Source organism: Ictidomys tridecemlineatus, chromosome 6 (genome assembly GCF_052094955.1).
Source record: "Ictidomys tridecemlineatus isolate mIctTri1 chromosome 6, mIctTri1.hap1, whole genome shotgun sequence".
NCBI classification, from domain to species: Eukaryota; Metazoa; Chordata; class Mammalia; order Rodentia; family Sciuridae; genus Ictidomys; species Ictidomys tridecemlineatus.
Window position 1 is genome coordinate 160,599,712 of NC_135482.1, and position 12,061 is coordinate 160,611,772.

The 12,061-nt window shown below is 38.0% G+C and overlaps 1 protein-coding gene across 6 annotated transcripts in view; it reads left to right on the plus strand.

The window, feature by feature from the left end:
- Window positions 1-12,061, plus strand: part of Lrch1 (leucine rich repeats and calponin homology domain containing 1) — a 185,873-nt gene that overhangs the window by 123,217 nt on the left and 50,595 nt on the right. For all 6 annotated transcript variants that reach the window (XM_021729741.3, XM_078015990.1, XM_021729740.3 and 3 more), the window contains exons 5-9: window positions 2,636-2,772; window positions 3,590-3,717; window positions 5,070-5,133; window positions 8,327-8,432; window positions 10,665-10,792. In XM_021729741.3, coding sequence (XP_021585416.1) covers window positions 2,636-2,772; window positions 3,590-3,717; window positions 5,070-5,133; window positions 8,327-8,432; window positions 10,665-10,792 — 563 coding nt within the window. The remainder of the gene's footprint in view (window positions 1-2,635; window positions 2,773-3,589; window positions 3,718-5,069; window positions 5,134-8,326; window positions 8,433-10,664; window positions 10,793-12,061) is intronic.

Sequence of the window (12,061 nt, forward strand, 5' to 3'; positions counted from 1 at the left end):
CCACTGTACCACAGCCACAGCCCCCCTCTCACCTCTTATTCTCTCACTTGAGAAATATTCCTTTCCCTAAAAAGATCAGTCACAAATTGCTCTACTTTCCATGATTATGTTTTCTCAGTTTTGATAATTTTAAAAATAGATTTAAAGCTAAAACTTTAGTTTCCTGGAAAATCCTTGTTTAAAAAAAAAAAAAAGAAAGAAAGAAAGAAAGATTTCCTGAATATCCAGTTTCTTTTTTGTTTCACTCTGGAGAACTCTGTTGACAGAATAGCACTGATAATGCTTTCAGGCAGTGTGCTTTAGGAACTGTGCATATTACTTACATGTGTGTCGTCTTTGGGAACCCCTCCTCATATGCTTTCAATTTGAGGGGTGGGGGGAAAAAGAGAACTCTGTGGCCTAATTACGCATATCAATTTTGTGGTGGTTTTATACAACAACAAGGAGACCATATTTTGTTCTTTCTGGAGCCAGAATGAACAGAGGGCTAAAATATCCATTCATTGCCCCTCTTTGCAGTGGTGAGAGAGAAATGGGATTACTCCTCCTTCTTCTTGTCCTCCCTCTTCTCCTCTTCTTCTCTTTGATCCTTTTTTTTCCTTACCTTTCTCCATTTCTTTGAACCTTTTTTGGACTGTCCTTGCAGTCTCTCATTTCATTGCTGGGAAACTTGTCGAGTTCTTATGTTCCAAAGCTGCTACAGAAATTCAGCATTCCAAATAGAAACTACAGGAAAGAAAATCATCATTATCGAGTCATTCCTTTGTTTATTTCCCTGTAAGTTACATCCTGCTATTTTCGCATGAATTTAGCCCTTTAGTCTATCCTTCAGGGTTTTCATTTTAAGTGGCAAAGATCTGGAGTCCTGTTACATTCTGCCACTGATTTGATACCCTGAGTTGGGTGAGACTTGGCATTGCAGTAGGGAGGAAGCTCTCTGTTGTAATCCCCCTTATTTTTAGGAACTAGGAGAAGAAAGGGCATCTAGCCGAGCATGATGCCATGCACGTGTAATCTCAGCAACTTTGGAGGCTGAAGCAGGAGGATTGCAAGTTCAAAGCCAGCCTCAGCAACTTAGTGAGGTCCTAGCAACTTAGTGAGACCCTGTCACAAAATAAAAAATAAAAAGGGCTGAGGATGTGGCTCAGTGTTAAAGCACCCCAGGTTCAATCCCTAGTATAACAGAAACGGGGGTGTGTGCATCTAAACTTTCCTTTTATTTCTGTGCTTCCAAGTCCTCCAGGCTTACCTCTCTCTCCACGTCAGCTGCTCCCAGCCCCTTCATCCAAATGACCTTCATGACTAATGTGGCCTGAGGTGCTCATCCTCCTGTGAGTCCAGATGAGAGCTGTGTTTGAGCAATGAACTAACTGCTAAGGACAATATGCAATAAAAATTCCTTGGCTTCTGGCCCAGGGGTCTCTTTTTAAAAATACACTTTCTAAGTTTCCTACATAACTCACCTATCATGGACCTGACTCTGGGACCTGAGAGTTGGGTGTGCTCTTGCCTCCTTCTAAACTTTCAGGCCCGCCACTCCTTTGCCTAAGACTAAGTAATTCACTAAGGTATGAAAGAAGGAAAGTCCCTTCTACTCCTAGAGCATGATGAATTCTGGGAAGAAGACACTCCTGACTAGGGAAATCTCTGGTGGTGGAATTTTAAGCTGTGTTGCCAAGTAAAGTGAAAACCCTCAGGCATGGTGGAGGCAGGTGGGATATAGTGTGAATTCTTCCTCTCTGTTTGTTAGATCCTTTTCTTTAGCTGGCTCTTGCCCTCCTTCACTTTGGAACTGCTGGAATATTTTAAAGCACCAAGAATCCCATAATAAGAGTGCCAGAGTCCCGTTCTGAGTGAACCTCCCATAGCCTCTGACCGAGTGCTCAGTGATTTGCCAGCATCACCCTGGATTCTGGCGTGGCTCAGCCTTTCTTTGCTCTATGGAATACATTTGACTTGTTTCTAGCAGCTGCCAATGTCGGTTTGAATGCTTGAAATTACTGAGTGTTTACTGTGCCACTGGGTGGGGATTTTAAGCTAAATATAATGTTCCATCTTGTTAGCAGAGCTACACAGGACTTAAAAAGCAGTGGAATAAAGCCTCATCAAATCCGAATTATAGGGCCCATTGGAAAAATCCTAAATTAGATAACATTTGATAAAATCCATTTAAAAAAAACCATAAACATGTTTATTTTAACTAATTCTGGGATTATGCCAACCCAGATACATTGAATAGATAAGAATATTCTGTAATTAGCATATTATTCATGTGCTAGCAAGTGTTACTTGAAAACAGTTTAAAGTTGAAACACAAACATATCCTGTGTGACATGGCTTGCATGATTCTTTTGCTGGAAAGAAAAGGGGAGGGGGACTTTTTAAACAATAGACATTGTAAATATCAAGTGTTTTCAGCTCTTACCAGAACTAACAACAATTACAGAGATCCCAGTGAAAGATTTTTTCCCATTTAATGAAATTCTGTGTATACATACTACCTATTCCTAATATACGACTTATTTTTGATTATGCTAAGTGATGTTTTTCCCACTAAAAAGAAAATTAAGTTGAGAATATTTAGCCATTTAATTAGGCTGTTTTCTGAAAAAAAATTTTTTTTCTATTCTTTTAGAACTAGTAGATCTTCCCTTGGTAAAATTTGACTTTTCCTGCAACAAAGTGCTGGTGATTCCCATCTGCTTTAGAGAGATGAAGCAGTTGCAAGTGTTGCTGCTTGAGAACAATCCCCTGCAGTCCCCACCAGCTCAGGTGAGCCACTTCCATTATCTACTGAATAATACTGTATCAATTGTGATCAGAAGCAAGTGCCAAATCTGAAAAGATGAAACCCTAGGTGAATCAGACTATACTAAGTTGCCTTCTGCGGAATCCAATCTGTTTACCTGCATTTGACTCACTATTTTGGCCATTCCAGCTCCAGAATTATGTATTTGATTTTTGTCATGTATACATACCTTAGAAACTTTTTCAGGGAGCAGGTGATTTACAAAAGGGGTACTATGCTCCTCATTTGAATCATAGCTGCAAAATGGAGTTTAAACATCTTAAAAATTGATTATTGATTGTTTAGAGATAGGGCTCAAGCTCAGATATAAGCATAAGAACAATAAGAAGTAGATGTTCTTTCGGATGTAAATGTGTAAATGTTTTCATGTTTAGTCATTTTTCAAATGACTTAAGTTCTTAAACCTTCAATTATTTATAAACTGTTAATTGCTTCCTTATGGGCTTGAAAATAATTCTGCTTTTATCATCTTTTGTTATTGGAATGCTGCTAGTCCAGTTATCTGTTATACTTATTACACTATACTTAAATACATCTCTGTTAGAAATTTGTAGTTTAATTTTTTAAAAAGTCAGGAATTTCTTGAGCATGGTTTTTTAGTTAAAGTAGAATTTGTAGAAATGATACCCCAAATCCTTACATGTTTTGGAAAGGTCCAATTTAGTGTGCATCGTTAAGAGTGTTACATAAACTGAAATTGTGAAAACTAAAATATGTATCTGGTACTTAAAATTTGTTTTGTCATTAAAAACTTAATGTGCTTTATTAATTTCTCTGCAGATTTGCACAAAGGGAAAAGTGCACATATTTAAGTATCTGAGCATACAAGCGTGCCAGATTAAGACAACTGACTCCCTTTATCTCCACACCATGGAGAGGCCTCACTTACACCAGCATATTGAAGACAGGTGAGTCCATGCCTTCACTCAGAAAAACATCTAGGAGGCTTCCCATCTGAATTTAAATTGAGGGCTTTATTGCCTATTGTCATTACTGGTGACCACCATCCAACCCCCATGTGAGCCTATGCTATTTTAAGATCAGAATAATAAATCTATTTCTTTTAAAAAAAAAGGGAAAAAAATTTTGCTTAGGCCAAGCCTGTTCAGGTAACGAACAAAAATTTATTTGCTTCAACCACCCAATTCTACTTTATAATTCAGAGTTCAGAAACCATTGGAATAAGAAAAATTGAAGCTGTTGAGAATGTTTTGGCATCTCTTAATATCTCAGCTTTCATTTCCTAATCAATAATCAGTCCTTCCTGAGTAGTGTATGCATACATATAAGTAAGATCTATAATATAAATGTGGGCATTTTTTACTTATCAGTCAGGTAAGCTCAGACATGCCCTTTTAACAATTACTGATTTTTCAGTGTGCCTTCTGAACTTTGTTAAGAAGAACACAGGCTTTTTAAAAATTGTTTCTCAGAAATGCAATGTGTGGTTTTTTGCCACTTCCTGTTTCAAATGGAAGTGTTGGGATCCTTTCACATGTCCTTGGGTCATTTATAGCATAAATCAGGCTTTGACCTTCCAAATGACCTTCCAAACAATTCCCACAATGAACACACTTGGAGAAATACAAGTCCTTTCAGAGGAGTCTCCATTGCAGAAGTCTTTTCCTCACTTTTTCCTAAACAGGGCAACTTAAAAGACTACCCTAATTGTATTTTCAAGTAATATTTCAAGTATGTATCCATTATTTTATGTTTGTAAAGATTCTATCAAGTTTATATAATCACCAAATAAAAGCATATGGGCTGGGGATGTGGCTGAAGCAGTAGTGCGCTCGCCTGGCATGCATGTGGCCCGGGTTCGATCCTCAGCACCACATACAAACAAAGATGTTGTGCCCGCCGATAACTAAAAAAATTTTAAAAAAATTTTAAAAAAAGTATACAGAATTCTTGAAAACATTTTGTAAGTTAAGAGGTAAAATCAGTTACACAGTTTACTGCTTTTTTATATGCTGGAATAAATAAGAAAATTGGTAACTGTTTCAAAGAATCATGAAGTCTAAGAGTGGGAAAAACTGAACTTAAAGCATTTCTCTTGTATTTTTGGGTGGTACAAATCTATGATTTTTGTAGGGTCTGTGTCTTTATAATCTTTAATACTAGGCTGATTTGTTGCCTTATAATAATAATACAAATTTGTATAGGAAAGTAACTATTAGAATATAATTGATATATCTTGGTGTGACTTGTGCTTTTAATTTTTCCTAAATGAATTCAATATTGATGACATCTATCCCAGCAAGAAGGATTCTGATTCGGGAGTTGGAAGTGATAATGGAGATAAGCGATTATCGGCTACTGAGGTAAAGCTAGTGACCAGATCTTTTTTCTTTTGTGCTATTGGATATATCTGTCCATGTTTGCTAAACTCCTTTCTGGAAAAGGACTTTCACGAATCTGCATGAGACTATGTGATCATGTTCTGTGAAAACAATTTGAAATTCTCTAAGGGTTATCCAGATATTAGCCACTCTCAGATATTACCTGGAATATTCTTGAATGTTTAATAAATATTTATGAAATGACTAAATGGTATACAAGTATCCATGAAGAACTTTTAAAGTATACTAATTTTTAAGTGAACTTAGGAAAACGTTGTTATGTACATGCATAAATGTGAAGAAGTCAAGTGTCCGTTGCATTTTAGTAGTTTACTGATAGGGAGTGCATTTATGAGTAGCTGTGTTTGACAACAATAACTGTTTTCCTGAAACAAAATTGTGTTCCGTTTAGTTGAATAAAAGTCTGGTTAATTTGTAAGCTAAGAGGTTTCACAAGCTAAAGTTTCTCTAGTGATTGCAGATCACTGTTCATTAATACGTTTATTATCTCATATCCTGTATTAGAGCCCTCCTCCCAGGTCTTACGTTAAATGTACCATTAAATGGAGCTTCTTCACTGAGAGAATGAGAAGGGATAGATGTGGTCCGGGGAGCTCATCAATACTCTTTCCTTTTTTTGAGGGAAGTTACTGAGATTTTATATAATTGAGTCCTGAACCATCATGATCCTCTTTGAAGAATGTGTTCCTAATAGGACAGTCACCTCTCTAAGGAGATCACATTCCTGCTGTGTGACTCCAGAGGAGCCTTTCCCCAGTTCTCAGGTCTTTGAGGTTTAATAGGTAGCTAAGGTTTTTTGATTTATTTTCCATAAAACTCTCTGTAAAGCAGTGTGTTAAAAAAAAAAAAAGTAAGATTCCTCAACATTTTTCGAATACAGAACATTTGGAAAGGAAGAAGAGTTAGCAGAAAAAGAAGATCAGGGTTAGTAAAAGAAAATGGCCTACACAAAGCCACATTAATAGTTGACCAGGGTTCCCTGGTGGGGTGGCATACTAAACACATAGCTTTCTCAGTAGCATTTTAATTTATCCCCTTTGGCTTTATTAAAACTCATAAGGCCCCTCAAATGGACCATTGTTATAGAAACTACTCTCCCTATACTTATTTTCTATTAAATTAAAACAGACTCGGCTTTATCCTCTATCTCCCTTCTAAGGCTAATTAAATTCATTAATAAAACATTACTCAAAGATGTTCATTATTCCTCTGTTACTCTTAGCTTAAGTAGGATGCTAATATCATTCTAAGAGGAACCTAAGGATTTATTGTCTTCCCTTTAATTCAATGCATATCTTTGGAATTTTGGTAAATTTTTAAGATGGGGGTGGTGGAGGGAAAAGAGGCTGTAGAAAGGATTATATTCTACAGAATAAAATGTATGACTTCTCTTTGATGTTTTCTTTTCTCACACTATAGTCTTATTACCTAAGAATGCCTCTAAGAAATTTGCTGGATTGAGAAGGGTTTTTCATTCTCCTATGGATTGTTCTATTGTTTCTTTGGCAACTATGTTACCCCCTCCTCCACTAGGATTTCATTGTGTGCCTCAGGAATCACTTCTCATTCCCTTCCTTTAGCTATTATTATTGTCTGATTGTTTTTGCATTTTTCATGAAGAAATTAAAAATCTACTTTTTTAAGATAAACAAGAACGTGTGGGATCCTCTAACATTTGTTTGAAGAATGAAGTGTATTCTCGCTTCCACCAGTTTCCAAATAATCTGCTCATGTGTCCAAAAGTAAATAGGGACAAACTCTAAAGGTCCTAGCTTCAGGAATTTAGGAGCAGGTCATAATCACCTGAAATGTGTTCTGGGGAGATTTCTGATCCCTGGGACTTAGAAACCTTTTTACTAAAAATAAAAAGAGAAATGGCGACAAGAAAATTAATGAGCCTCCATATTTAATTTTTTTTTGTGTGTGTGTGTGTGTTGTTGTTTTGTTTTTGTTGGGGGTACTAGAAATTGAACTCAGGAGCACTCAGCTACTGAGCCACATCCCCTGCCCTAATTTGTATTTTATTTAGAGACAAGGTCTCACTGAGTTGCTTAGCACCTCACTTTTGCTGAGGTTGTCTTTGAACTCACAATCCTCCTGCCTCAGCCTCCTGAACTGCTGGGATTATAGGCTTGTACCACAGCATCCGGCCCATATTTCATTTGTGACAGCTTTTCTGAATAAACCTCATCAACTGCTGTGGGAAAGGAGACCCTCAGAGAGGACTAACTCCAATAACTACATTGAAGCTTTGTTCTGAAAATCACCAAACACATGCCCTCTTTTTTTGTTTTGTTTTGTTTTAATATTTCCTTTTTTAGTTGTAGTTGGACACAATACCTTTATTTTATTTATTTATTTTTATGTGGTACTGAGGATTGAACCCAGGGCCTTGCACGTGCTAGGTGAGCGCTCTGTATTGACCCACAGCCCCAGCCCACATGTTCCTTTTTAATGACTGCCTTTGTTTAGCTCTTATGTATAGCGCAGCTTCCTCTGCCTGAACCAAGGAGATAAACTGAAGCTTAATGTCACACGTAAAAGGCAGGCTGAGTAAATAAGATACTGTCACAGATCTCCACAGCCAGCTTTTTATGGCTAGCCAGATGAAACTCCCATGTAGTTTTGGTAAATCAGCCTTGTGTTCAGGTCTCAGAGTCTAAGTACTATTAAAGTGATTGGTTGGACTTAGGCCTAAGTTATATATTATTAGGAATAATTATGAATTACTATAATATTTGGATATTACATAGTCCTTTTTAGTACCCTTAATATGAGTTCTTAGTTAAGAAAAAGGGAGGTAGCTGACAAGAGTTCAGCTCAGAACATACATAAGAGAAGTGCATGCGTACCATCAGTGTTAGTGACCCTTATAACCAGCTTCCACAGCAAGAAACCATTTTTCCAGCACCCCAGAAATCCTGGCTCATGCACCCACCCTTACCCCAAGAACACCCACTATCCTGAGTTCAAATGCCATGGAGCAGTATTCTGGTTTTCAACTTCCACAGGTAGAATTGTCCTTTGTGTCTGGCTTCTCTTACTCAACATAATGTTTGCAAGGAGCACAGGATATTGTTTTAATACAGCGTTCTCTTTTTTTTTTCCTTTGGTAAAACTCACTTGGATGAAACTGTGTGCTGTATCTTTTCAGCCTTCTGATGAAGACACGGTTAGCCTTAATGTGCCAATGTCAAATATCATGGAGGAAGACCAGATCATCAAGGAGGACCCGTGCCATCGCCTTAGCCCCAATAAAGGTCTGAGGGAAGAGTGCTTGTTTTCAAGTTTCAAAGGTTATGTTTAAAATAACACATGTGCAAATGTGGCAGTGTTAATAGTTAATGTTTATTGCACATTTCCCCTGATTCAGGCATTGTGTTCATCTGGAAAGGAGATCTTTAAAATTCAGAGTGCTGAGACAGATATTCTACTTATCTCCATTTTATACAGGAGGGAGCCAAGTGTCAGAGAGTTTGAGTAACTTGCCGGTACCACTTCCTACAGTAAATAGTAGAATTATTCACATTATGAAGATTTACAAAAGATTCTTTAAATCCATTTTAGGAAAGAAAATTTTGAGATGGTAGATATATTAGTTAGGACAACCCTAGCTGCTATCACACATAAAATCCCCCAATATCAGTGATTTAACACAATCCAAATTAAGTCCAAATGGGAGTTAGTGAGTTAGTGATGTACAGGGAACTCCACTCCAAGCATTGATTCAAGGACTCATTCTTCTTTTGTCCTGTGACTCTCTTTTGTTAATACAGGACTAAGATTCTATGTTCCTCTGTTTTAAACCAGAAGGGAAAGAATATGGAGCTTTGCTGGCAGGGGTTTGTTGCTAGTAATGGGTGTGGGAGAGTGTCCATTACTTACTTACAAGCTAGACTTCAGTTCACAGCCACATGAGGGTAGCTAGTGTAGTTCAGGAACTTTCTTGTCTTTGGACAAGACTGTTGACTCTAATTATCTCCCCCGTAGATGAGGTAATTTGATTAGGTAACTGCTGAACTTCATGGCTCCCAAGTTGCTCTTCTTTTGGTACTGGAGATTGAACCTGAGGGTGCTTTAACGCTAAACCACATCCCCAGCCCTTTTTATTTTTTTATTTTGGGACATGGTCTTGCTAAGTTGCTCAGGGCCTCACTAAATTTCTAAGGCTAGAATTTGGGATCCTCTTGCCTCAGCCTCCCAAGTTGCTGGGATTATAGGTGTGTATCACCATGCCCAGCTCTGTTGTTGTTTAATAATCATGAAATGATCACTAAACATGGAGGCTTGCAGAACTTCAAAATCCTTGTAACTAATTTCATATCAAGTTACATTATTGTGATGACTGTTTCTCAATGACTTTTAGGGAAAATACTAAAGTTTGATGTTTTCTGATTTGTGGCACAAAGGATTTCATGATGCAGGAATAATAAAGAACAAGGTTAATATATAGATTATCTCTGTGATAGTTTAAGCATGCTCACATTAATAATGAGAGAGTTGTTTAAAGCTACTCAAAATTTGATGTTTGCTTCTACTACTTGGATTTAGGTTTTTAAGTTCAGCACTTAAGGTTAGCATTACACTTAATGAGACTAGCATTAAACTTATGATTGGAACCATACATTGTCCAAAAATAGAACTGTTTCCTTGCCTAATAACTGCCATTGTATTAATGAAGGCAAAACTGTGATATTATGCAAAACAGGAGGGTATTTTAGGCAGAATTTTCAAATTAAAGGATTAAGAAATCTGCTATTAGGGAGCCCCTCTTCCAACCTGTTCTGGGTGAGGGTAGCTTGCTGGCTATGTGAGTGCTTGAAGGAGAATCCTTTTTAGTCTTCAGATTGGTCAGAAGAGTTCCCCATACTGTTTCTTTTGCTTCTCCTTCATCCCTTGGAACATGTTCTCCTTGCTTGTGCCCCACCTAAACATGCCTGTACCCCTGTGGGGCTTTTATGCAGTCATTTCTGTTTGCTAGGATTGGGGGCTCTTGTCTAGTCCTGTCCCACAGTCTTCCTTGAGATTATCTGCTTCCTAAGGACAGAGTCATATTTGACTGATTCTTTTAAGCCCCCAAGTGTATTGCATAATACCTTCCAGTTAGCAGCTGCTAATTAAATATTTGTTGAACCTGGAATTTGAAACAATTACTCAAAAGAGGACACAGAAGCCCTATTTTATAATTTGTTTTCTCAATTCCTTAAAAGACTCAAAGGAAATTTTGTTTCTCTTATGATGAACCAAGCCACAAAGAGGTCTTGACTTTGTAAATTCAGTTGGAGACTTTCATTTATTTTTCTTCCTCTCCCATTTTTTTTAAATCTTTTCCTCAGATTCTATAGGGAAAAGAAAATCTGGGTCATTCCTATACCTCCATAATAGCTAAGAGAGGAGGTGAAAACAATTAGATGATGTATTTGAGGATCGCTGTGCTTTATGCTTCCGTCACGAAATCATGCTTTCTTCCTTTCTCTGTATTTCCCTAATAGGGGAATTTCATCAGGAATTTCCACCAGAGCCTTCCCTTTTGGGGGACAACAACAACTCAGGAAAACAAAGACACCAATTTGCTGATGGGGCAGATGTTCTTCATTCGGGATTTATGAACTATATTAAGGTAAGGTTTTGAGGATCAATTAATTTTTCTTACTCACATTCTTCTGTTGGGCACTTTAGAATTTAAGTTCAGGGTTTCCAATCCATCACCTTCAAAGTCCCGCTTGCTGTGGCCTGCCTGGAGCCTCCAGCACATCTTTTCAAAGCTCAGTGTGTCTATTTTTTGACATTCAGAACTGCTTTTCGCCAGGTATGTCTCTGCGGTTACCTGCTTATGAGTATGGATTTTGTGTTGTTTTGGTTTGTTTTCAGAAATTGCTCAGTTTTTCCACTATTCACTGCATCACGAAAGTTAATCAACTTACCAGAATTGCCATTATCACTCAACTTACCAGAATTGCCATTATCACTCGCTCAGCAAAAGCTAAAACAGTTTCATGCTGCTCAGTATGTTCTAGATGAGTACTTAGCTTGACATACAGATGGAGTATCCCTTATCTAGAGTGCTTGGGACTAGAAGTGTTTCAGATATTGGAGGTTTTCAGATTTGGAAGTATCTGCATAGATTTTACTAGTTGAACATCCCTAATCCCCAAATCTGAAATCCAAAGTTTATTAACAAAAATTTTCAGATTTTGGAACTTTAAAAGGTTTCAGACTTCAGTCAGGCGTGGTGGCACATACCTGTAATCCCAGTGACTTGGGAGGCTGAGGCGGGAGGACTACAGTTTAAAAGCCAGCTTGAGCAGTGTCGCAGGTGAGACTCCAAGCGACTTAGACCCTGTCTCAAAATAATTAAAAGGGCTAGGGATGTAGCTCAGTGGTAAAGTGCCCCTGGGTTTAATCCTCAGTACCCCCCCCAAAAAAAAAGGGAAAGATTAAATTCAGACTTCCAAGCATTTTGGATTTCAGATTTTTGGATCAAGGATGCACAACCTGCTATGTCCGTAGTGTCCAGAGAGAAGTGGAGACTTAAAATCTGGAGGTGACTCTTCTTTGTGGATAGGTCACTCCAAGGACATGTGTTCCTGAACTTTGTAGTTGCCCTGAAGTGTTGAAAGGACAGTGGAGTCCCCAGGGAGTCAGGAAGCCCTCATTCTGGTAGAAAAAGGGAGGAGAGAAAAACTAGGCCTGTGCTGATTTGCAGTCAGGCTCAACTACTTGCTGATCTGATTAGATGCCCTGGTGTGTCCTGCCCATCCTTTGGGTTCAGGTTGAGGATTCCTGTTTTGGTGAAATAGAGTCACTGTGGCTTGTGAGAGGTGCTGATCTCTGAGTTACTATGTTGAAGCCAAGAATGGGATCTCTAGGTGACCCTCCTTAGACTTGA